The following is a 27,903-nucleotide window of genomic DNA, read 5'->3' as shown; positions in this document are numbered from 1 at the left end:
GTTAAGGGTTGAATTGTCCATCCTTGTTCTATTCTTTGTCACTATTTTTCGAACCATGCTGAACACCTCTGATGATGCATTCTGTGTGGCACGCACAAAAGTGCTTTCATCAAATGCACTAGATGGCAGTATTGTCCTGTTTAAGAGTGTCACAACATTGCTGTTTACGGCTTTACGGTTTACAAAAACGTGACTGCTGTTGTTGTGTGTTGTTGCCGCGCTGGGAGGACGTTAATGAAACTGCCTAACAATAAACCCACATAAGAAACCAAGAACTCGCCCTCCATCATTCTACAGTTATAACGTTATTGGGCAGGTATGCTGTTTATGTTGGGTTTTCAGGAGAGGCGCTGAATTTCGGGAGTCTCCCGGAAAATCCGGGAGGGTTGGCAAGTATGACATACAGTTGGATACGGTTTAATGGATACGATGGAACACAAAGAAGCATATAAAGTCAACTTGTTTTTCCACTCTACTGGTACTTGAAGGCAGTGAAACTAAGTTGAGCATGACTAAAGAAGTGTAGATTTTTGATTAAATATATCAATGGAAGAGGTAACTTACGAGCCAGCTGGGGCAAACGAGTCTGGGCGTCCAAGGCGTCAACACTGTGGGTAACGGACGGGTCGGACAGGGAGTGACCCAAGCTGGAACGAGCATGCAGGTGGGTGTTGGGAGGGGAAGGCACTTTGACACTGGATTGTGAGGAGTCGGTTGGATGGGAGGTCGGGCCTGCTCGGAACTCGGCAGTCACCCCATTCGGGCTAGACTCCGACTTGGGGAAATGGCGACCGCTGGCCCGAGTGACAGAGTCAGGGAGAGGAAAGGTGCCGATCCCGCTGTCGAGCGTTCTCATCTGACACCCGGAGCCTAAAGTGACAAGGAAAGGAGTGTGACATCTGGGGAAGCTGGGGTCAACACACAGGATGCGGAACAAGGGCTTCACACACAACGGAAGGGCTGGTGAGAGTACAAGGCGTCTGCAGAAGTTTCCGCCGTCGGTGCAAAGGAGAGAGAAAAAACATTTGGACCATGTTAATATCCAAATAATTAATGAATCATTTCCCGATCCTGGAGTATAAACCGGCAGGACTTGAGTAGACAATGGAGAAATTTGGTCAGGGCTTACAGCAGTGGTGTGCCGTCAAAGCCAGCTAGGCCTTCTCTGCTGGTCTAACATAACCAGAAGTCATGATCATAATTAAAGATAAAATATTTTTTTAATTTACTTATCCAATCAGAATTCAGGTAGCTTATGTTGCCATGCTGTACAAAATCTGCCCAGGGACTTCAGAATCAACAATGCGGGCATCCGTGCACTGTAAATGAACGGGGACATACAGTTGATGGACAGTTACGATAGCCAATCAGATCATGAGTTGTTGTCAGTAAGGCCTTCTAGCTGGCCTCACCTTGAACGTGACATTTAGGCGTCCTGTGATTGGCTACTCATCGGGACCGTTAGCGGATGAATTTGAGAACACAGAGTTGATAGACAGTTGCGATAGCCAATCAAATCACAACTTGTTGACAGTAGCCTATCTAGGTAGCCTGATGTAAACGAGACTGTGATTGGACACTCACTTGTCATTCCAAAGTGAGTATCCAATCACAAGTTTCAATTTAGCAGGAAGCGGGAAGTGTGCAAAGAATTACCTCTTACATACAATACTGAAATGCTCTCACATAAACAACTGACATCTTTTTCTCACACACACACACTACTGAAACACTCTTATACACACTACTGAAACACTCTTACATACACTACTGAAATGCTCTCACATAAACAACTGAAATCTTTTTCTATCATACACACTACTGAAACACTCTTATACACACTACTGAAACACTCTTATACACACTACTGAAATGCTCTCACATAAACAACTGAAATCTTTTTCTAACACACACACTACTGAAACACTCTTATGCACACTACTAAAACACTCTTATACACACTACTGAAATGCTCTCACATAAACAACTGAAATCTTTTTCTAACACACACACTACTGAAACACTCTTATACACACTACTGAAATGCTCTTACATACGTTACTGAAATGCTCTCACATAAACAACTAAAATGTTTTTCTCTCACACACCCTACTGAAACACTCTTATACACACTGCTGAAACACTCTTACATACACGACTGAAATGCTCTCACATAAACAAATGAAATAATTTTCTCACACACACACTACTGAAACTCTTATACACTACTGAAATACTCTCACATAAACAACAGAAATCTTTTTCTCACACACACGCACACACACACACTACTGAAACACTCTTATACACACTACTGAAATGCCCTCACATAAACAACTGAAATCTTTTTCTCACACACACACACACTATTGAACCACTGTTATACACACTACTGAAACACTCTTATACACACTACTGAAATACTCTTATACACACTACTGAAATGCTCTCACATAAACAACTGAAATCTTTTTCTCACACACACACACACTATTGAAACACTCTTATACACACTACTGAAACATTCTTATACACACTACTGAAATGCTCTTACATACACTACTGAAATGCTCTCACATAAACAACTAAAATGTTTTTCTCTCACACACCCTACTGAAACACTCTTATACACACTGCTGAAACACTCTTACATACACTACTGAAATGCTCTCACATAAACAACTGAAATATTTTTCTCACACACACACTACTGAAACACTCTTATGCACACTACTGAAATACTCTCACATAAACAACTGAAATCTTTTTCTCACACACACACTACTGAAACACTCTTATACACTACTGAAATGCTCTCACATAAACAACTGAAATATTTTTCTCACACACACACACAAATGAAACACTCGTATACACACTACTGAAATGCTCTCACATAAACAACTGAAATCTTTTTCTCACACACACACTACTGAAACACTCTTATACACACTACTGAAACACTCTTATACACACTACTGAAATGCTCTTACATACACTACTGAAATGCTCTCACATAAACAACTAAAATGTTTTTCTCTCACACACCCTACTGAAACACTCTCATAAACACTACTGAACTCACTTGGCATACAGTATGAACCACAGCAACAAATGGACATCGTTAAGTGAACCGCCGTATGCAGACGGGAACAGACGGAACGAGGCGGTGTGGCCCGGGTCCTGGCGTCATACTAAGAACATGGCATCTGCTTATTATAACGGACATTGTCACCCCATGCAACAACAACAAAAATAACCATGGCTGAAGTCCTGTTTTGTGCACACTCTCCATCTGATATCCGCGAGCACATGCAGAACCTGCGAGATTGATTCGATGTAAACATGCACGGAGGGACAGCCAGCTTGTCGGTTGACTCACTCGAGAACACTCACTTCGCGGTGTAAAAATGCTGAATAAATAACACAAGGGGATGGCGGTGGGGAGGGGGCCCTTATATGTACCAGGGAGGGAGCACAGCCGTAGATTACTAAACTGTATAATCGAATGCCAGGCCTGACAGTTCAAAATGCTCTCTATAAGCAAACTATAACAACTTCCTCCGTAATTCCAGCCCGAGGCAACTGCAAGTGGACATAATGTAGTTTTTCATGAGCTGCTATCACGTCCAGGCTGCACGCTTGGAGGCGAGAGGAAGCTGGTGTGATGACACCTTCACTGTCTGTTGGCGAGCCTCTATTTGTTTTCCTGTATTTATTGGTTTTGTGCTCTGGAGCCTAAAAACAAGTTTCTTCGTGCTCATTTATAAGTGCTTTGTAAGTGTGTGGACTTCCCATTGTATTAGTTGATCTTGTATTCAAAGCACTGGTATGTCTTATACTTTGTAATGTAATTGATCATTGATCTGCCTCTCTGTACATTGTATTCTCTTTCTGCCAAGTATTTGATCTACATAATCTGGACTGGACCTGGTTTTTGTGTGGTGTTCGAGTCTGTGGGACCCGTTTTCATTTTTTTATTAAAAAGAAAAATGATACAATTAGTTAATTTTTCAAACTGAGACTCACTGACTTTGGCTCATTATTCTGTGAAGAACATATATCAGAATACATACCGTATTTTTCGGACTATAAGTCGCAGTTTTTTTCATAGTGTGGCCGGGGGTGCGACTTATACTCAGGCGCGACTTATGTGTGAAATTATTAACACATTTCCGTAAAATATCAAATAATTCTATTTATCTCATTCACGTAAGAGACTAGACGTATAAGATTTCATGGGATTTAGCGATTAGGAGTGACAGATTGTTTGGTAAACGTATAGCATGTTCTATATGTTATAGTTATTTGAATGATTCTTACCATAATATGTTACGTTAACATAGCAGGCACGTTCTCAGTTGGTTATTTATGCCTCATATAACGTACACTTATTCAGCCTGTTGTTATCTATTCTTTGTTTATTTTAAATTGCCTTTCAAATGTCTATTTTTGGTGTTGGGTTTTATCAACTAAATTTCCCCCAAAAATGCGACTTATACTCCAGTGCGACTTATATATGTTTTTTTTCCTTCTTTATTATGCATTTTCGGCCGGTGCGTCTTATACTCCGGAGCGACTTATACTCCGAAAATTGCGGTATTTAATGACCACACACCATACACCCCCCCCCCCCCCCCCCACACACACACACACACATTTCTATTACATATAAGATTCCCGGGTCCACTGGCTAATAGAAGTGTAGAAACTGATGTTCTGTGTACCACACACACACACACACACACACACACACACACACACACACACACACACACACACACACACACACACACACACACACACACTTGTATTTGTTACCTTCTTGAGGCCTGGGAAAAAATGTCTATCTCTTTATAACCACCTTTTCTAGATATATAAACATTAGTATTTACAACATTAATTTTATATACATACATGAGTTGGAATTTCACAAGAAAAAGGTCACAATTTCACAAGAAAAACTTATAATTTTGGCAGTTTTATAATAAAAGTCGTAATTTTATTCAACGAAAGTCGATTTTATTTTACAAGAAAAACTGAACATTTGTGCAATATTATGATAAAAGTTGGAATATTACTCAATAACAGTCGCAATAGACCTACTCAGTGGCCTAGTGGTTAGAGTGTCCGCCCTGAGATCGGTAGGTCGTGAGTTCAACCCCGGCTGACCCGTTGCCTCCCTGCTTGGCACTCAGCATTAAGGGTTGGAATTGGGGGTTAAATCACCAAAATGATTCCCGGGCGCGGCACCGCTGCTGCTCACTACTCCCCTCACCTCCCAGGGGGTGATCGGGATGGGTCAAATGCAGAGGACAAATTTCACCACACCTAGTGTGTGTGTGTGTGACAATCATTAGTACTTTAACTTTAACTTTAACTTAATTTTACAAGAACATTTTGGCAATATAATAATAATCGGATTTATGACAAAAGTCGTAATTTTACTCCAAAAAATGTCACTATTTTACCAGAACAACAAAATTGGCAATATTGTGACGAAAGTCAGAATTTTGTAGGACAAATGTCACCATTTTGCATTAAAAAGTAATAATTTTACATAAAAAAAGTAATAATATAACGAGAAAATATTGCAATATTACAGAAACAGAAAGAATAGGAGAAATTGTTCCCAATTTTATAAAGAAAAAAGTCGACGTATTGTGAGAAAAAGACTGCTTTTAGTTATTTTTTAAATGTTTTGTCTGTATTTGGTTTTTAATCTTCATTTTTTACTTCAAGTTATTACAGGATACATATTTTATTTTTTTTATTAATTTTCAGTTTTTGCAGTGCAGTCACTGAGTCACTGCGATCTGAAGGTCGGATGGCAGAGTGAAAAAAACATTCCGGTGAGTAAGACGTTGCAATAATAACAATCATCCTCACATCTCGCATGTATTATTCCTAACGCCGATGACATTGCCAAATGTCCCATTGATGCACTTCAGTCCGTAGCCACGTTTGAGGGACACGCTCCTTTAGCATCGGCAGTAGCACTCACCCATCATGTGGTCTTGACAAGCAGCGTCTGCCATGTGCACCTCTTTGTTGTCAGCCCGGAGGTCCATCTTCTGACTAATGAGGAGGGTCTATTGCGGGGGGAAGCACACAGGGACATCAGCGTGCAAATTTTGTTGAACACTCTTGAAAATGTTTCCGATTAGTTCAGTTTCAGTTTATTTGGAACATGCATACGATGCAATCTAATGCATCACACATTTCCAGTTGTTTCATTACAGCACGTCCGAAAAGGAGTAGGAAGAAGCAGACCTTATTTATTCCTAATCCTTTGCATACCATAGGATTTTATCCCATTTCCTTAAATGAATAAATAATAAATAAATAATATACCATAGTAAGCAAACAAATATTAAATACATAAATAATCTTTGTCTCAATAAAAAATAAATAAAAAAGGATCAAGATGTTCATCATAATTCTTGTTCTGTGTACTTTGTGAACACTTGTAGTTTGAATAGTCTCTTAACCTCTATAGGCCTTAGTGGCCACATATGTGGACAGCACCTTTTAGCTCTTATTTCCAAAATTGTGTACACTAATGAATTGGGGTCTTATGGTCACTTATGTGGACACTTATACTGCCATCTGGTGGTGTCAGAAGAGTACAACATACAATGGAATTTTGAAGAAAAAAGGGTGAAAATAAGAATTAGCATGTCACTAAACATGAAGTACACGTTTGTGTACTTATGGACTATGTACATCATATAAAAAGATGATTCTTATTTTTTTATTCTAATTAGGGTCCAATAAGCCCAAATAGCAAAGAGAAAAAAAAACATGTAACCAAACAGCTTGGGCCTTAAGAGGTTAAAGTGAATCATATTGGTGCTTTGTTGGATTTATTTGGTTAAACCATAATTTAATTCCACGTACTGATATACTTTTAAGTTTTAAGTGTTGTACGAGCATACAAATGTTTTGAATTAGATTTTCCTCTAAGGTTATATTTCTCCTCTTTTGTTGAGAAGAATTGTTGTACATTCCTGGCTAGCAGTTTATAGTTTTCTTTGTGCATCATTTTAGATGTTTACAAATGCACCAAATCATTGAATTTCTATATTTGTGATTTAATAAATATAGGGTTTGTACGTTCCCTATATCCAACATTATGTATTATTCTAATTGATCTTTTTTGTAACACAGTTAGTGAATGAAGTGCACATTTGTAGTGGTTTCCCCATATTTCTACACAATAACTAAGATATGAAACACTAGTGAGCAGTAGAGAATATGAAGTGATTTTTGGTCTAGAACAGACCTGGGCAAATTAAAGCCCGGGGGCCACATGTGGCCCGTTGAGCTTTTCAATCTGGCCCGCCAGACATTCCCAAATCAGTTTTTTAGATCTTTAAGATGTAAAGTGTAGCTGCCATTATGATGTGCAGTCATTGTTTTTTAACGACTTTAAGTCTTGAACTATACTAAGTATTTCAATGGTTGGAATCTGCACTTTTGGATGATATACTACTTACTATGGTAATCTAATTAGTTACAATGGTAATCTAATTAGTTACGAGGCACCAAACAGTGTGGGCGGGAAGCGTTTCCACAGATGCGGAAAGTTCTAAAGCTTAGTGATGTATCAGATATATCAGATTGTAGGTGGGTTTATTTTGTACCCTTCGCGTTCATATTTCACTGTTTGTTGCATTTTCGTTGCGTTTCACTTGATTGTAAAATATGTCGATAGAAAGGGGGTGTGACGTTCATATTTTGTCAATATTCAGTGTTTTATCGTTCATAGAGAAATGTAAAAATTCCATTACGTTTTTTAAGGCGGTCTGTCATTACGTTTTTAGCATTCAATCAGACATTATTGTGAGGTTTTGTATTAGTGTTCCTAAAAATAGATATACCGGCCCCCAGACACATTTTTTTCTGTAAATGTGGCCCACGAGTCAAAATAATTACCCAGGCCTGGTCTAGAACATGTTTTGCTTTATTTATTATTGTTTCTTGCTACTTTATGTTGTATATTTTTTACCTGAGATTTCCAATTCATTTTATCATCTATTATTACACCCAAAAATGTGTTTTCTTTTACCCTTTCAATGTCTACTCCGTCTATTGAACTATTTGTGTTTGACTTTCTTTTCTACTGTTACCAAATTTCATTGGTTCAGTTTTACTGAGATTCAAAGATAGTCTGTTTTTGTCAAACCATCTTTTTAATTTATTCATTTCTTCTGTTATTTGTATTAGCTTCTGTGTGTTCTCTCCCGAACAAAATGCAGTTGTATCATCTGCAAATAATACTAACTTTAAGATTAGAGTAGCGTTAAACACAATTGATGTCTATAATTGGGTTATTCTTTAAAACGATGTTTTCCTGTTTGGTGCAAATCAGTCACAGAGGTCATAAAGTGTCTTTCTTGCCTGGTGTTTTGTCGAGAGAGGATTGATGAAAGGCTTGGGGAATGGTATTAAATGGCCTCTTTGTCAAATTGAGTGCCTCTGATAAGGGGGCTCCTCAGTGCTATCAAAATCCCACATCAGGATTAAATTCCTTATGTTATTCTGCAGTGCTGTCTTTTTGTCTCCATTTAGCCTTCTCCCTTTAACATGCCTTTTCCCAAGCTTTTTACTCACTCATAATAAAGAATAAAATATCCGAAAGTTATTTTAACTTACAATATTTAGTTATTTTGAGGGAGTAAGTAACGTCTTAACTTAATGGTCACACTGCAAAAAAGTCAGTGTTCAAAAACAGGAAAAAAAAAATTCAAAAATGAGGGGTATTTTATTTGAACTAAGCAAAATTATCTGCCAATAGAACAAGAAAATGTGGCTTGTCAAGACTTTCCAAAACAAGTAAAATTAACTAACTTCAATGAACCCAATAACAAGTGCACTTTTCTTGGTCGAAAAAAATATATGACACCTTTTTGCTCAATATGTTGAAAAATATTCTTAAATGAAGTAAATGCTAGTGCCATTATCTTGACATACTGATATGCGCTCGGCATTACATTTACTTATACTAAAAACGAATTTATTGTTCTCAATGGAAATTCAACAAGGCAACCGCTTGTTACTCTCGGGGTCTCCTATCCGCTCAGGAAAATCATATGGTCTAAAAATGCATTTTTCCATGATAACATGACATCATCCCGCAAAGTGCATGCTCTTTCAGTCAATTTTTTAAATTGTAATTTTGAAGAATTTATCTGAATGTGCATGAACTATTTCTGTTCAAAATTGTTAGAAATGTCACATGTTAAATGTTTAAATATTAACTGTCAGTTTACTGTACTGTGCCAACTGTACTACTATACGAGTACGTATTTTCTATTGTTTCATTGAAAATAAAACAGCAAAGTCCATTTGGCTGTCATCTGTTTTAATTATGAGACACAATTGTGTCAAAGTCATGTTTTTCTTTTTTCATGCTTGAAATACAAAATTATTATTTAAAAAAAAAGTAGTTTTATACTTGTGAGTGTTGATGACACAGCTTTGCAAAAGCTGATATTCTTGTTTCAAGCATGTTTTACTCAATATAGGTCATCAAATCTCAGCAACAAGCTGTAATATCTTACTGAGATCATCTAGGACCAAATCACTTAAAACAAGTAAAACACTCTCACGTAAAATCTGCTTAGTGAGAAGAATTATCTTATCAAACAGAAAATAAGCAAATATCACCTTTATTTGAGATATTTAATCTTACTTAGATTTCAGTTTTTGCAGTGCACACGCCTGTCCAAGAGATATGAGGGTGATATCATGCTGATAAAGCAGACTTTTTGTGGACTGAAGTACAAAACCATGGAATTGTCGGGGAGTATGGGCTCAACTTACAGCCGCGTCCGGACAGATCTTCATTTTGCTCTTCATCTCTGTAAGTTTTCTGGGCGTGGAGATTCCTGTCGGAGAGGCAACCACAGAGTTGCCCATCCCCACCGCCCTGTGAGGAGACATCATTGCATCTCTATTTAACATGAAACAAAACACCAACAAATGTGAAACAAAACATGTCCAATTGGATTTAGAATTGGAGTTGACAGCTGCTTTTTGGGGAAATGTATCTCACATGCATTCAGCACATGACGGCAACATGATTGCTTATGTCTGGACAACACCCGATACAAATATTTTGGTACCGGTACCAAAATGTATTTCGTTACGTTACGATACGTTGGGGTTGTGGTTGGGGTTAGGGTTAGGGTCAGGGTTAAGGTTAGGGTTGGGGTTAGGATTAGGGTTAAAGTTAGGATTAGGGTTAGGCATAAAGAAAAATAGTTGGTTAGGGTTAGGGCTAGGGTTGGGGTGGGGTTAGGGTTAAGGGTAAGGGTTAGGGGGTTAGGGTTAGGGTTAGGTTTGGGTTGGGGTTAGGTTTAGAGTTGGGGTTGGGGTTAGGGTTAGGGTTAGGGGAAGGGGGTGGGGGGTATGGGTGTATGCGCGGTCCGTCTAGGGTTAGGGTTACAGTAATATCTCAGGATACAAGTGCCCCAGCTTTTGAGTTTTTGGGGATACCAGCTGTCTCTCGGCTAATTGTTACGCTTTAGGATGCCAGCAAAAATCCAGGTTACGAGCCTCCCCACCGCTAGTTGTTATACTGAATGTCCCAGTGAACCCTGTAAGGTCCGACCAAAACATTTGGTCTTACTCGCTCGCAATAGTTTATAGCTACAGATGGACATTACTTCTTTTTTTTTCCAATCATGAATTGTGAAGGACGGTGCTGAGAAGACAAAGCGGATGATCAAACACGTGACAGAGTGTGTAGCCAACTTGATGAAGCTGTTCGAGCGTCGCACTGCTGCACCATACCAAAGCAAAAGGAGTTGATAACGCCAGCCAAGGACGTTGAAATAATATGTAAATGACAGGCATTCACCCATGGAAATATGAATACGTTGCTGATAGTTTATTTGACGGGGAAACAGCTTGAAGGAGAAGTCCACCCACCAGGGTAAATGCTGTCCATTACTTACTACAACTATTATACCATTTTGTTGTATTGTTTTTATACAATATGTATTATTTAAAATGTGTTTTTCATTTCAAAAAGGCCGATCAAACTGGTATCCTGAGGTACCACTACATTTTTTGTATCGTTGTGAAAAAACTTTACGCACCTGCCAAGAATCTCCTTCACAAACTGGTCTTTGCCAATGAACGATGTCGTGCAATGGATCTGCGTGGCGATCTGCCCCATTTGATTGTTGCAGTGGTCCATAATGGAGCTCAGCTTATTATTCATCTCAGACTCATTCTGAGCCTCTAGACTGTCACTTTTCTTCTTCTCCTTCTTCTTGTCCAGCCTAGTCTGTTTGCCTCCAAGGACCAATCCGATCTTCAGCTCTTTCTTCTCCTCCTTTCCTTTCGGCGACTCTGCTTTCTTTCCGGCCATAGCTGGAAGTTTGCTCTTCCGGAATCCAAACCAGTTTGCCAGAGAAGGGCCCGTCTTTTGTTTGGCCTCACTAGCAGCAACTTTCTGTTGTTCTTGACATTTTTGCAAATTTTCTTCGATTCCCAGCATGACCTTCTCTTCTATCGTGCAGGCTGATGGGCTGATTTTTTTCTCCTCAATATCTGAGGGTTTGTTTGGTGAGTCTGTCTGGGTTTTGACCTCCAAGCTATTTCGAGCTAATTCTGGTTCATTAGGGCTACTCGCTGTGCCTCCTGTCTCTCGAACACGGTTTTCTAGGATATAAGGACACGCGGCTGGAGACTGAAACTGTGAGGTGACTTTCCCCGGCTTGCAGATGTTTAAAGCTTGGTTATTCAGATCCGTCTTTTCACTGATGGGAAAACCGTGTGTGTCCGTGTGAGAGGGTGAGATTACATCTTCCCCCTTCACAATGCACTGAGATCCCTCAACTTTGGAGTTTAATTTAAGATTTTTCTCAGATAGTCCATTTTGATTGTTGACCACAGTCATACCTGCATAGTAGCTGAGTCTAGACCTGGGAGAATGGACTGGACTTTCTGTTAGTCCAACAACACTGGGTACCTCCAAGGAAGCCTGTCTAGAAAGAGAGTTCCCCCTTTCTGCTGAGTTGGTGATGATATGAGTTCTGGGTTTTCCTTCCAGAACATTAACATGTGGCTTTTCAGTGTAGTTGGTGCTGAAACTCTGGCTGCGGGCTTTGGCCCCGTTCATTCCCAGGGCTGGCTTTAGATGGGGTTTTGTGGCGATAGATATGGACCTTGAAAAAAGTTGACTGTTCCTTTTCCCTTTATCGCTGACATCCTCCTCTTCTAGTGGCAAAGTGGGATTTATTTCTTCTTCTAGTGACCTAGAGTGGACCTCACTTTTCCCCTCTGTGAGAGACATCTTGGGTGGGGCATCAGTACCGTACACAGCCTGAAAGCTGTCACGCTGGCTAGAGGTATTTGAAGTCACATTCTCCTTGGAAACTAAGTTGATATGATCCTTTTCTTGTTTGCCTGGTAACAAGGGGTTATTTTTATGGCTGGAGGGGGATTTTAAAAAAGCTTTAAAACCCATAGGGATGCGAGTCTTTTGGCTCTTTTCTGCTGAGTTAGGCGATGTCAAAACCGAGCTTGGTGGGCTGACTGCATTTTTACCATATTGTAGCTCTCTTTTAGCTTGAGGAGCGTCCTTAACTAATATTGACAAATTAATTGGGGGCTTTTGCTCAGACTGCTGGTCATTTTCATGGGTGGATCCTCTCTTACTTGGAAAGGAGGGTCTTCTGAGGGCACTATAAGGAGGGGGGACATTCTTCAAGCTTTTAGGTGCATTTTCGGAATCCAGGTCCAATCCTGAGTTTGCGGGAGGGAGGTAGACTTTTGCAGTCGTCTGCTTGGAAGTGCCTGTAATAGGTGTCTTGGCGGGGGACTTTTGAAGGTGCTGACTGGCTTCATCAACCAGTTTCTGAGGTGCAAGTGCAGTCCCGTAGCCTGCATCCATGTCTAAACACGCTTTATCTTTAATGGGTAGAGTAGCTTGCATATTTGGTTGAAGAGATGTGTGGTAACTTGGGGGAGGTCCCCTCACAGTGGTTGGTGTTTGTGGCTGAGCCACCCCTATTTTATGTGCTTGTGGCGACCCATCATAATTTGGTTTTATCAGTAAAGAGGTGGTGCGACCAGGAGGAGGGGGTGGTGAAGGGGACCTGAGTTTGTTTTTAATGCTTTCACAGTGTTTATCTCTGGTTGGCTGTTCACCATTGTCAGCATACTCTATGTGTCTCCTTGAGAGTTGGGGCGAACTGGGGCAGGAGTCCTTGCTCCATTCGGCCCTGTTAGACAACTTGGAGTTCACCACCTTGGTGCTCTGTGAGCTCTTGATGAACCTGGACATTTTAGTTGTTGGAGGTGGGGGTGTTTTTTCCTGACCAGGAGTTCCTGAGTTTCCACTGTTACTGGGCTCAGTAGTGGTGCCCTTCGACAATCTGATTGGGGATGAGGAAGTTTTGTTACGACTGAGTAGTTTTGAACCACCATTCTTGGTACTGGCAGAATCATTAAGGGGAGGGATAGAATGTCCTTTATTTGCTCGATTTCCTGGTGGTTTAATCAGCTTCTTATGTGGCGTTAACTGCATTGACACCCGTTCTGTGTTTCCCACCCTGCTATTGCTTATTTTGCTTGTCTTGACCTCATATTCAGATGGCTTCTCTGGTGACTCAAGAGCTGTGCAGTTTGCTGTATTTGCAGGTTTCTGTCTTGTTGGCCTTTCCTGGGGGTTTAGTCCATTGTATTCAGTCACCACTTTGCTAACTGCAGCCCTTGTTTCAAGCTTCTGAGGACTCAGTTCAATTGGCTCACCTTGTGCATCAATTTCTGCCAAGACACTCTCCTCGGACATACTCTTGCCCCCTCTAGGTTCTTTAATTAGACTGACAGGTTCTGGTCTCCCATCTGCAGACTGGGTGTTTGCTTGGTCCCTATGCAAGCGCTGTGGAATTAGCAGTTTGGCGGTATCCCTGGAAATTCTCTCTTTTTGCTCTGCTTGTTGGCTTGAAGGTATCCACAAGTCTCTAGAATCACAGCTCAGTTCTTCTAGATCGTCAATATCTGAAAAGCAATTGGAAGCCTCTGGGTTTGAAGGGGTAACATGCAGCATTGAAACTCTAGTGAAAGCTGATGGCCGCCCGCTCTCAGAAAGACAGCTGTTGATGAAACTCATGAGTTTCTCAGGACGCTCCTTCGAGTCCAATTCAGTGGAAGGCTTTGTCGCCGCAAGGCCTGAGCTACTATCGCCCCCAACCCCACTCTCTTGTATTCCCTCCCAGCTACACAGACTGTCAGAAATGCTGTGGGAGAGCCTTGTGCAGTTGAACCAGCTGTCTTTAGTGGGGATGTCATCTACACGGCCAGATTGTGCAAGTTCATCATCTGCATCGTCAGAGTCGTACAGTAACTTCTTGCCTACAAAAGCAGAAGCTCTTCCTATGTGGGTGGGTTTGGATACCCCTTTACTGCTATTTTTGATACCAAGTGAGTAAATGCCCTCGTTGGAGTTCATGCAGTCTTTATAGCCTGACTTGGAGACTCTGGATGAGGACGAGGATTTATGCTTTCGCCTCTGTAGCTTTCTCAACCCCTCTAATATGTTGGTCTCCTTGCGCCTGGTGGGTATTTGCTCCTCTGCGGGTATGCTGATGTTACTCGGTGCAGATGATCCCAAACTTAGCCTCTTCTCCCAGGTGAGAGATGACTGCTGTAGAACAAGAACACATAAGAATGGAAGTCATCCTAAAAAAAATGCCTCTGGAGCACTCCAGTGAGGAACGCTTACCCCTTTCCCACAGGAGCGTCCATCATTCCAGGTGTAGGAGCCGCTGGAGAGTTCGCTGCATGCACTCGACAAAGACAACTCACTGCTGCTACAGCTGCTGCGTGGGTACACCGGCGCCTGTGCTGTCAGACTGAGCTGGCTCAGACACTTGGTTATGGGCAGACCTGACTTTCCATTCATCTGGCTCTCCTAAGAGATCAAAACAAATACGAAAGTAAACTGAACAGCTGTTCTCAACTACAAGGTTGTTACTTGGCTCTAGTAAATGAGATAAGGCAGCAGTCTTGCATGTGTGTATCATGTAATGCAAGCAAATCATCCTTTTTGGACATTATTCATTTATAGCCAACTCACTTTTGAGCCTTAATACATAATACATAAGGTGACTAATAGAGCACATTGTCCCATAACGTAATTTTTACTGACAACCACACTTAATCGATGGCTTTCTGGTAATATGACAAGTTTTTTCTTCTTCTTAATGTCAAGTGATACTAGTAGCTCTATCTGCTGAGAGTGGGTAAGGGTCAGGTCTTTAGATAGTAAGGTCTGTATTTTAATATCATGTAATGATTTCTTGAGTGGGCCGAGGGCACAGTTATGGCTCATGTGGAAAAAAAAACAAAAACAGAAAATAGATGCTTCCCATTAAGCTTACAGTCGAAGGAGAATCCGTGTTCCTCGACAGTAAAAAGACTCTGCTTCTCTCGGGTTCTTGGAGCAAGTCAGCTGCGGACAGATCCATGATTCGTGAATGTAGTTTCTGTAATGAAAAAGTTACAAATGCTAAACATCTGGGATTCGAGGGCATTAAAAGGAGCGTGGCTATATGAATTTATGCCTCACTAGGCAAAAAATGCATGTTTGAATTGAACGAGGTTAAGTAATAGGTTGATGTGTCTTTCTGAAAAAAAGCCCATCAGATCCTCTCCACTGGTGCCACGCTGGATTCCGACTTGCTGACATTTATATCATCAGTTGGAATAAAACATAAGTGAACACGAAATAATTGCATCAGGGAACAGGGGACCCCTTTTAATTTTTGCCCCCAATTCATTTGCTTGTGTAAGAAGAAGACAAAACCATCTCCAGGTATTAATCTTACAGTTTAATTAGTCTGTTTATTCTCTCGTTTTTCTTTTACATTTGCTGCCAGAGAGCACAGTATATGTTTGTGTATTTATATTTTGCCATGCAAAATACCATTGCAAGTAATTAGAAACAAAGTCACCTTCAATAAATTGCAGAGCTCTAACACGATTCACTACTACACTGCAAAAAGTCAGGAGAAAAAAATACAAAAATGATGGTTATTTTATTTGAACTAAGCAAAAATTATCTGCCAATAGAACAAGAAAATTTGGCTTGCCAAGACTTTCCAAAACAAGAACCCAAAAAACCTTAAAATAAGTATATTCTCACTAATAATAAGTGCACTTTTCTTGGTAGAAAAAAACCCCCTTTTTGCTCAATATGTTGAAAAATATTCTTAAATGAAGTAAATGCTAGTGCCATTATCTTGACATAATGATATGCGCGCGGCATTACATTTCTTGAAACCAGCAAACTTATACTAAAAACTAATTTGTTGTTCTTAATGGAAAGGCAACAAGGCGACTGTTTGTTACTCTCGGGGTCTACTAGCCGCTCAGGCAAATCCTATTGTCTAAAAAGGCATTTTTCCATGGATAACATGACATCATCGCACCAAGTGCATGCTCTTTCAGTCAATTAGTGCCCGGCCAAAAAAATGGTAATTGTAATTTTGAGGAATTCACCTGAATGTGCATGAACTATTTCTGTTCAAAATTGTTTGAAATGTCACATGTTAAATGTTTAAATATTAACTGTCAGTTTACTGTACTGTGCCAACTGTACTACTATATGAGTACGTATTTTCTATTGTTTCATTGAAAATAAAACAGCAAAGTCCATTTGGCTGTCATCTGTTTTAATTATAAGACACAATTGTGTCAAAATCATGATTTTTTTTTCATGCTTGAAATAAGAAATTATTACTTTAAAAAAGTAGTTTTATACTTGTGAGTGTTGATGACACAACTTTGCACATACTTGCCAACCCTCCCGGATTTTCCGGGAGACTCCCGAAAATCAGCGCCTCTCCCGATAACCTCCCGGAACAAATTTTCTCCCGAAAATCTCCCGAAATTCAGGCGGACTCAGGTCCTCCACAATAAAAAAAAAAGCGTACCTGCCCAATCACGTTATAACTATAGAATGATGGAGGGCGAGTTCTTGGTTTCTTATGTGGGTTTATTGTTAGGCAGTTTTATTAACGTCCTCCCAGCGTGGCAACAACACACAACAACAGCGGTCACTTTTTTGTATACCGTAAAGCAGTTCGTCTGCCGTAAACAGCAATGTTGTGACACTCTTAAACAGGACAATACTGCCATCTAGTGCATTTGATGAAAGCACTTTTGTGCGTGCCACACAGCAATGCATCGAAAAATAGTGACAGAGAATAGAACAAGGATGGACAATTCAACCCTTAGCTCAACAATGAGTAGATGAGTGTTATGTGTGTGTATATGTGTAAATAAATTAACACTGAAATTCAAGTATTTATTTTATATATATATATATATATATATATATATATATATATATGTATATATATATATATATATATATATATATATATATATATATATATATATATATATATATATAGCTAGAATTCACTGAATGTCAAGTATTTCCTATATATATATATATACAGGTAAAAGCCAGTAAATTAGAATATTTTGAAAAACTTGATTTATTTCAGTAATTGCATTCAAAAGGTGTAACTTGTACATTATATTTATTCATTGCACACAGACTGATGCATTCAAATGTTTATTTCATTTAATTTTGATGATTTGAAGTGGCAACAAATGAAAATCCAAAATTCCGTGTGTCACAAAATTAGAATATTACTTAAGGCTAATACAAAAAAGGGATTTTTAGAAATGTTGGCCAACTGAAAAGTATGAAAATGAAAAATATGAGCATGTACAATACTCAATACTTGGTTGGAGCTCCTTTTGCCTCAATTACTGCGTTAATGCGGCGTGGCATGGAGTCGATGAGTTTCTGGCACTGCTCAGGTGTTATGAGAGCCCAGGTTGCTCTGATAGTGGCCTTCAACTCTTCTGCGTTTTTGGGTCTGGCATTCTGCATCTTCCTTTTCACAATACCCCACAGATTTTCTATGGGGCTAAGGTCAGGGAACAGAAATACCATGGTCCGTAAACCAGGCACGGGTAGATTTTGCGCTGTGTGCAGGCGCCAAGTCCTGTTGGAACTTGAAATCTCCATCTCCATAGAGCAGGTCAGCAGCAGGAAGCATGAAGTGCTCTAAAACTTGCTGGTAGACGGCTGCGTTGACCCTGGATTTCAGGAAACAGAGTGGACCGACACCAGCAGATGACATGGCACCCCAAACCATCACCCAACCATGCAAATTTTGCATTTCCTTTGGAAATCGAGGTCCCAGAGTCTGGAGGAAGACAGGAGAGGCACAGGATCCACGTTGCCTAAAGTCTAGTGTAAAGTTTCCACCATCAGTGATGGTTTGGGGTGCCATGTCATCTGCTGGTGTCGGTCCACTCTGTTTCCTGAGATCCAGGGTCAACGCAGCCGTCTACCAGCAAGTTTTAGAGCACTTCATGCTTCCTGCTGCTGACCTGCTCTATGGAGATGGAGATTTCAAGTTCCAACAGGACTTGGCGCCTGCACACAGCGCAAAATCTACCCGTGCCTGGTTTAGGGACCATGGTATTTCTGTTCTAAATTGGCCCGCCAACTCCCCTGACCTTAGCCCCATAGAAAATCTGTGGGGTATTGTGAAAAGGAAGATGCAGAATGCCAGACCCAAAAACGCAGAAGAGTTGAAGGCCACTATCAGAGCAACCTGGGCTCTCATAACACCTGAGCAGTGCCAGAAACTCATCGACTCCATGCCACGCCGCATTAACGCAGTAATTGAGGCAAAAGGAGCTCCAACCAAGTATTGAGTATTGTACATGCTCATATTTTTCATTTTCATACTTTTCAGTTGGCCAACATTTCTAAAAATCCCTTTTTTGTATTAGCCTTAAGTAATATTCTAATTTTGTGACACACGGAATTTTGGATTTTCATTTGTTGCCACTTCAAATCATCAAAATTAAATGAAATAAACATTTGAATGCATCAGTCTGTGTGCAATGAATAAATATAATGTACAAGTTACACCTTTTGAATGCAATTACTGAAATAAATCAAGTTTTTCAAAATATTCTAATTTACTGGCTTTTACCTGTATATATATATATATATATATATATATATATATATATGAAATACTTGACATGGTGAATTCTAGCTGTAAATATACTCCTCCCCTTTTAGCCACGCCCCCGTCCCACCTCGACCACGCCCACCCCCACCCCCCACCCCCACCTCCCGAAATCGGAGGTCTCAAGGTTGGCAAGTATGGCTTTGCAACAGTTGATATTCTAGTTTCAAGCATGTTTTACTCAATATAGGTCATAAAAATCTCAGCAACAAGCTGTAATATCTTACTGAGATCATTTAGGAGCAAAACCCTTAAAACAAGTAAAACAGTCTAACATAAAATCTGCTTAGTGAGAAGAATGTTCTTATTAGACAAAAAATAAGCAAATATCACCCTTATTTGAGGTATTTAATCATACTTAGATTTGAGTTTTTGCAGTGTATGCCATTGGAGCCGTATGTATTTTGAAATTGTACTTTCTGGAGATGTCTTAACTGTTTTCAGAGAATAACAAGAGACGGCTCCTAATGAGACACCAGTTGTCTCTCGTGAGCAAAGCAGCAACACTTTGCCTGCAGCCAAAACACAACATGCATCTTAGCAACTTTTGTCAACTGTGAATACACTTTTGAGAGATACTGCGAGACAGGTCATGGTGCCATGGAAACCGATCAATGTGTATTGCAGCATGAACAGAGCATCTTCAAGCACAAGAGATTTACAGGTTACTGCAGGTCCCTTTTCATGTGATTACCATTTTCAGTTTCCCTAAAAAAAAAAAAAAGTGTCCTAATTTATTCTCAATGGGTTTTTTACGTTTTTAAACTGTTTGATTTGTATTGCTTTCCTGCGACATGTGACTGAAGTATCACAGGGTTTGTGATCTTATCGTAGGGTGCAGGATTTCACCTCCTCAGCATCCTCATAAAACATTCAGTCAATAATGTCACCGGGTCAAGGGGGGTGGGGTTTTAGTCGGGGCAAAAAAGTCGAGTGGATGACACGGCCGCATGGATTTTTCTCTTTTTAGGGTTCAAGGCCAGAGTCAAAGTCAAATATACTGAGAAACACTTGCAAGCCTGTGGTTTTCTAAATAATTACCCAATGTATATACCGTATTTTTCGGAGTATAAGTCGCACCGGAGTATAAGTCGCACCTGCCGAAAAAGCATAATAAAGAAGGAAAAAAACATATATAAATCGCACTGAAGCCCGGTCAAACTGCGACTTATAGTCCGAAAAATACGGTGCCTCTAATATATGTGTTGATTTACACTTACAAGTGTGTGCATGTATATATAAAAATGTATATAAAAAATAGGGCTGTTGCGGTAACGCATTAACTAAACATTCCTTTAATGGCACTCATTTTTTTTAATGCACAATTTACAAGCATGAGTTCTGACCATACTTGCCAACCCTCCCGGATTTTCCGGGAGACTCCCGAGATTCAGCGCCTCTCCCGATAACCTCCCGGGACAAATTTTCTCCCAAAAATCTCCCGAAATTCAGGCGGAGCTGGAGGCCACGCCCCCTCCAGCTCCATGGGGACCTGAGTGACGTGTTGACAGCCTGTTCACACGTCCGCTTTCCCACAATATAAACAGCTAATGATCGAGGGCGAGTTCTTGGTTTCTTATGTGGGTTTATTGTTAGGCAGTTTCATTAACGTCCTCCCAGCGCGGTAACAACACACAACAACAGCAGTCAAGTTTTCGTCTACCGTAAAGCAGTCTGTCTGCCGTAAACAGCAATGTTGTGACACTTTTAAACAGGACAATACTGCCATCTACTGTACATGCATATGTGACCCACCCGTAATGTGTCACATTTTTGTGTTGTTTATTTATTTTATTTTGTGGTTTGAATTCGTTTTTGGAGCTGTCATTACACATTTATCAGTATTCACATTGGTCAGTAGGGCGTTTCTTCCCAATTGAATGCTATCACCTGCAGACCGGAAGTGTCTTGTCATTCTGATGAGCGCGACCAGTCTGTGAACAATTGAAACGTCCTGTGTGCTTTTTCCTCCTGTATAACAGGTTAGTTTTGGTGAATCAACTCACTGAATAATATCCATGTGATCTTTATAAGTTTAAGTACACATTCTGATGGTGGAGCCTAACTCTAAAAAGTGTTTGTGAGTTGTAGTTTGTATTTGTGAATGAATCCAGTGCACAGCTGCAGTAATCAATACAAAAAGGCGACGTGAGTGCGCAATGTTTATATAGGAACTTCTGATCCTAATTCAGACTCCCAAATTAGAGCTCCCGTTTTCTTATTGATTTTATAATGTATATTTGTATAATGTGTGTGTTCTGAAATAGTGACAGAGAATAGAACAAGGATGGACAATTCAACCCTTAACTCAACAATGAGTAGATGAGTGTTATGTGTGTGTACATGTGTAAATAAATGAACACTGAAATTCAAGTATTTAATTTATTTATGTATATATATATATATATATATATATATATATATATATATATATATATATATATATATATATATATATATATATATATATATATATATATATATATATATATATATATATGTAATAAAATACATATATATATATATAGCTAGAATTCACTGAAAGTCAAGTATTTCTTATATATGTATATATCTTAACCACGCCCCCAATCACAGTTTGGCCGGGGGTGCGACTTATACTCAGGAGCGACTTATGTGTGAAATTATGAACACATTAACGTAAAATATCAAATAATATTATTTATCTCATTCACGTAAGGGACTAGACGTATAAGATTTCATGGGATTTAGCGATTAGGAGTGACAGATTGTTTGGTAAACGTATAGCATGTTCTATATGTTATAGTTATTTGAATGACTCTTACCATAATATGTTACGTTAACATACCAGGCACGTTCTCAGTTGGTTATTTATGACTCATGTAACGTACTCTTATTCAGCCTGTTGTTCACTATTCTTTATTTATTTTAAATTGCCTTTCAAATGTCTATTCTTGGTGTTGGCTTTTATCAAATAAATTTCCCCCCAAAAATGCGACTTATATGTTTTTTTCCTTCTTTATTATGCATTTTCGGCCGGTGCGACTTATACTCCGGAGCGACTTATACTCCGAAAAATACGGTAAATTAGGAGCCTTTGTTTGTTTACTTACTACTAAAAGACAAGTTGTCTCGCATGTTCACTATTTTATTTAAAGGGGAACTTTACTGTCTGCACTCTCAAAGTGCATGTTGTTGCCAAATGTATTTCATATGCTGTAAACCTAGTTCATAGTTGTTAGTTTCCTTTAATGCCAAACAAACACATACCAATCGTTGGTTAGAAGGCGATCGCCGAATTCGTCCTCGCTTTCTCCCGTGTCGCTGGCTGTCGTGTCGTTTTCGTCGGTTTCGCTTGCATACGGTTCAAACCGATATGGCTCAATAGCTTCAGTTTCTTCTTCAATTTGGTTTTCGCTACCTGCCTCCACACTACAACCATCCGTTTCAATACATGCGTAATCTGTTGAATCGCTTAAGCCGCTGAAATTCGAGTCTGAATCCGAGCTAATGTCGCTATAGCTTGCTGTTCTTTCATGTTTGTTTGTGTTGGCTTCACTATGTGTATATAACGATGGTTAAAATCAGGCACTTTGAAGCTTTTTTTAGGGATATTGGGTGATGGGTAAAATTTTGAAAAAAACTTCGAAAAATAAAAAAAGCCACTAGGAACTGATTTTTAATGGTTTTAACCCTTCTGAAATTGTGATAATTGTGATAATTCACTGGCATGGTTGCATTGTATCTGAAAATTGCTATAATCGCTTAGTACCATATTTTTCGGACTATAAGTCACAGTTTTTTTCATAGTTTGGCCCGGCTCCAGTGCGACTTATATATGTTTTTTTCCTTTTTTATTATGCATTTTCGGCAGGTGCGACTTATACTCCGAAAAATACGGTAATAATGCATTTATATTTTTCCTCAACCACAGCAGATTTCAGCATTCACACATTATAATTCCAACTAACCCCACATATTATTCCTATGTGGTATCAACATACAACGAAGGTGGAGGATCCATTCTGGGGCCCGACATTCATCTTGCGTAAAGCACAATGTAAAATTATTAAACAACTTCTTTTCCCCGCAGCTTCAAGCGCCCAGAGACTTAATCATCAGCCTTTACCAGTCCAGCCCTGAAGCGTTTGCTTATCAGTAATTAAAATGTTCTTTGGTTTCCCCCCGCGAGCATCTTGAGCTTCCCTGATAAAACGCCATCATGCTTTTGATGGCGGCACCGCCATTTGTGCACCTTCACCGCGTCCGGCTGCGTATTCATGCCGCATAGCAACAACAAACTGCCCCAGACTGTGGAAGTACGGAGCAAAACAATGACGGCTGCCCTCTGATAGAAATGCAATATGGGTGCACAGCCACCCCCGCCTCTAACCCGCCTGTGCTGCTTATCAAATATGGTAGGCAATTGGCAATTAAGTGGCCCATTACTTGGGACAAATGCAGTGCTACTTTAGGGCCTCAAGGACATAGTGTGACCTTGTTGCTGCTATTACCCTGAAGGATTTTTGTCAGAATGAAGAAGTCTGAATAGAAGCACACCGAGTGTGCGATGGGTTGGACTGCATGAGCGTTGCTTATCCATCTCCATAGAGAATTGACTATAGTGCACTATGAGTGTTTTTTTTACTTAAACATTTCTTCATCCAGATTAGTAAAAAACATAAATAAACAAGCTAGAGAGCCTCAACAAGCAACCGCCTGCTATTCAAAATATGCATACTTGCCAACCTTGAGAACTCCGATTTCGGGAGGTCAAAGGTGGGGCGGGGGCGTGGTTAAGAGGGGAGGAGTATATTTACAGCTAGAATTCACCAAGTCAAGTATTATATATATATATATATATATATATATATATATATATTTATATATATATATATATATGTATGTATATATATATATATATATATATATATATATATATATATATATATATATATATATATATATATATATATATATATATATATATATATAAATAAGAGAAATACATGAATTTCAGTGTTCATTTATTTACACATATAAACACACATAACACTCATCTAGTCATTGTTGAGTTAAGGGTTGAATTGTCCATCCTTGTTCTATTCTCTGTCACTAATTTTCTAACCATGCTGAACACCCTCTCTGATGATGCATTCTGCTTCGTCTCCTTGTTGTGTGCGCAGTTGTGCACTGCACTCTCTAAAAGTCCTAGATGTTATTGTCACATTTGCATGTACAGTAGATGGCAGTATTGTCCTGTTTAAGAGTGTCACAACATTGCTGTTTACGGCAGACGAACTGCTTTATGGGAGACGAAAACGCGACTGCTGTTGTTGTGTGCTGTTACCGCGCTGGGAGGACGTTAATGAAACTGCCTAACAATAAACCCACATAAGAAACCAAGAACTCGCCCTCCATCATTCTACAGTTATAACGTGATTGGGAAGGCACGCTGTTTATATTGTGGGAAAGCGGACGTGAAAACAGGCTGTCGAGACATCACCCAGGTCCGCCGGAATTTCGGGAGAAATTTGTCCCGGGAGGTTTTTGGGAGAGGAGCTGAATTTCGGGAGTCTCCCGGAAAATCCGGGAGGGTTGGCAAGTATGAAAATGTGTGTTGTCTTTCCTAAAATAGTGGCTTCCCTCAATAGATGCTGTGTTGGCTCTCAGAGATTACACTTACTAGTGGTTCCAATATATATTTTTTTAAAGTAGAATGTGCAGTGGAGCCTTCAGTTACCGCAGGCTCCTCTCAAGCGGAACCATCTTCCTGATTCAGTCCGGGGGGGCAGAGACCCTCTCCTGATTCAAAACGTTAAACCTAAAGTTTTAAAGTTTTTTTCCTCGCTGTTCATGTAAGGTTAAGTTCCAAAAATGGGACTGTGGAAGTCGCTTCACAGGAGCCAGGCGTGCAAAGTTGAACAACGTTTTTAATGTGCATAGATTTTTCTCCAAGTCTTTCTCCCGCAGAACGTGACTTTTCAGTCACGTCCGTATCCTCTCTCTCCTCCTGCTCCCGGCCGCTTACTGTTAAAGACGACAGATGATTAGATTAACGCGTACCACCTGTGAAATCTAATCACCTGCCAGCTGTGTCTCGCCGTCAGCACCCGTCTGATGGTGCTCTGTTCTCAGCACCATGGACAGAGGTGGGACCGCCATTAGTGTGTGAATGTGTGAATGTCTGTATGTGGAAATAGTGTCAAAGGGCTTTGAGTTCCTTAAAAAGGTAGAAAAGCGCTATACAAGTACAACCCATTTACCATTTACCATTTACCCATCTCCCTCCACAGGGACCTATGATGATTCTAATCTATATTCAAACCACTTTCTTGTGGTCTAGATATGTTTTGGATATGCTTTGGTCTAAAGTTTATGTACATTTTGCTCTACAGTCACATTTCTAACATACTTTTTAACGTATGCCTGTAAGGCAGGGGTGTCAAACTCATGTTAGATCGGGGTTTTGGTTTAATGGGTTTTGGTCCTAAATTGGTCTCTTTCTCTGTGAGCGCTTTGAGTATCTAACAATAGAAAAGCACGATATAAAATCTAATCCATTATTATTTATTATTATAACTGATCTCAGTAAGATATTAAAGCTTGTTGCTAAGATTTGATGACCTATATTGAGTAAAACATGCTTGAAACTAGAATATCAAGTGTTGCAAAGCTGTTTCATCAACACTCACAAGTATAAAACTACTTTAAAAAAAAATAATTTCTTATTTCAAGCGTGAAAAAAAAAAAATCATGACTTTGACACAATTGTGTCTCATAATTAAAACAGATGACAGCCAAATGGACTTTGCTGTTTTATTTTCAATGAAACAATAGAAAATAGGTACTCATATAGTAGTAAAGTTGGCACAGTACAGTAAACTGACAGTTAATATTTAAACATTTAACATTTCTAACAATTTTGAACAGAAATAGTTCATGCACATTCAGATAAATTCTTCAAAATTACAATTAAAAAAATTTTGACCGGGGGCCGGGCTGTATATATGCGCACTAATTGACTGAAAAAACACGCACTTGGCGCGATGATGTCATGTTATCCATGGAAAAATGCATTTTTAGACAATATGATTTGCCTGAGCGGCTCGGAGACCCCGAGAGTAACAAGCGGTTGCCTTGTTGCCTTTCCATTAAGAACAATAAATTAGTTTTTAGTATAAGTTTGCTGGTTTCAAGAAATGTAATGCCGAGCGCATATCATTATGTCAAGATAATGGCACTAGCATTTACTTCATTTAAGAATATTTTTCAACATATTGAGCAAAAAGGTCTCTTTTTTTTTTCTACCAACAAAAGTGCACTTGTTATTAGTGAGAATATACTTATTTTAAGGTATTTTTGGGGTTCATTGAAGTTAGCTAATTTTACTTGTTTTAGAAAGTCAAGCCAAATGTTCTTGTTCTACTGGCAGATAATTTTGCTTAGTTCAAATAAAATACACCTCATTTTTGTTTTTTTTTCTTGTTTTTGAACACTGACTTGTTGCAGAGTAACTGACCATTTGCTATTAAGCTCAAACACTCTGGAGAGCATACAAGATTACTGCAGAGGTCGAACGGGTGCTGGACCGGTCGCCTTGGCGACAGCATCACCGTCCACTTGAAGCCTCTGACATATTTCAGATTGACAACAAAGCCACTTTTGTTTCACTCAACTCTTTCTCCGTCTCTCCCTGTGGCACCGGGGCTCCCTGATAGCTTCATTTCCAACTCCCCATTCTTCCTTCTTATCTCCCCTGGCTCTTCCTTATGCCCGTTTGCCATCCACTTTTGTTCATTTTTTTTCCAGCACTGACAGCTCTGTCCACTTTTTTTCCCTTTCTCTCCCCCACCAGTCTGTTGTTTTCATATTGACAGCGTGGACCCAGTGGCCCCGGTGTTGACCTTCCACGCCTGCAATATTATACCATCACTAACAACAGATGGGCCCGTCTGACTCATTACTTCTCCTTCAGACTGGCATTTTGCAGTAAATTGGTGCTGTTCAGATGGACCTGCAATGATTTGAGGCAATTTCCAGCCAATCTCCGAGCACATCCCCTTATAAGGTAGAATAAACCTCTCAGGAGGAAAATATCTGCTACAGTAAGTGCAAAGTCTATTATTATTAATCGTATATTCTGGCCTCAAGGATAAACTGCAATATGAAGATAAACGAATCAGCACTTTCAATCAAAGTCTCTTCATCACCGACTGAGCCCAATCAGCCTTTTAGGAACACAAATCGAGTGGAAAATAACTTCAGATGTGTTCGGAATAAGTTGCCTGGCATTTGGGCTCTGCGGAAAGCGAGCAGGGAGAGGTGACCTACCTGGAGGAGCAGGTCCGACGCGGGCTTGATCCGCTGCTGGAAGAGAACGCCCATCGCCCGATTCTGCTGCTCCAAATCAAAAACCCGAGTGCGCAGCTTCAGACATTCCTCTCTCAGGTCCTGGCGGCAGCAAAGAAAGCCATCGGAAGACGTAAGTAACAGTGTGTTTGGACGTCTGATGGACGGATGGGTGTTAAGCCACAAACCTTTTGGGTGACAAGCGCCTGAACCACCTGATTGGCAACCTTGAAAGGGGCACAGAGATGGAAGAAAAAATCAATTATTAAATTGCAGGCCTGGGCAATTATTTTGACTCGGGGGCCACATTTAGAGAAAACAATGTGTCTGGGGGCCGGTATATCTATTTTTAGGAACACTAATACAAAACCTCACAATAAAGTCTGATTGAATGTTAAAAACGTTATGACAGACCGCCTTAAAAAAACATAATGAAATTTTACATTTTTCTATGAATGATAAAACATTGAATATTGACAGAATA

At 39.8% G+C, this 27,903-nt stretch overlaps 1 protein-coding gene across 5 annotated transcripts in view; it reads right to left on the bottom strand.

Moving 5' to 3' along the window:
• The window catches only part of LOC133622527 (nck-associated protein 5-like), a 298,294-nt gene that overhangs the window by 24,036 nt on the left and 246,355 nt on the right, over positions 1-27,903 (bottom strand). For 4 of the 5 annotated variants that reach the window (XM_061985349.1, XM_061985347.1, XM_061985348.1 and 1 more), the window contains 8 exons: positions 27,608-27,646; positions 27,402-27,521; positions 15,402-15,506; positions 14,744-14,932; positions 11,109-14,665; positions 9,829-9,934; positions 6,005-6,092; positions 565-870 (listed from right to left, as the gene is read on the bottom strand). In XM_061985349.1, the coding sequence (XP_061841333.1) occupies positions 565-870; positions 6,005-6,092; positions 9,829-9,934; positions 11,109-14,665; positions 14,744-14,932; positions 15,402-15,506; positions 27,402-27,521; positions 27,608-27,646 (4,510 nt within the window). Of the gene's footprint in view, positions 1-564; positions 981-6,004; positions 6,093-9,828; positions 9,935-11,108; positions 14,666-14,743; positions 14,933-15,401; positions 15,507-27,401; positions 27,522-27,607; positions 27,647-27,903 lie in introns of those variants that run through there. The other variant, XM_061985351.2, reaches the window with a different exon arrangement.

The sequence above is a fragment of the Nerophis lumbriciformis genome, linkage group LG23 (assembly GCF_033978685.3).
Source record: "Nerophis lumbriciformis linkage group LG23, RoL_Nlum_v2.1, whole genome shotgun sequence".
Taxonomy (NCBI): domain Eukaryota; kingdom Metazoa; phylum Chordata; class Actinopteri; order Syngnathiformes; family Syngnathidae; genus Nerophis; species Nerophis lumbriciformis.
The sequence above is the reverse complement of the archived record's forward strand: the minus strand, read 5'-3'. Positions and strand labels throughout refer to the sequence as shown.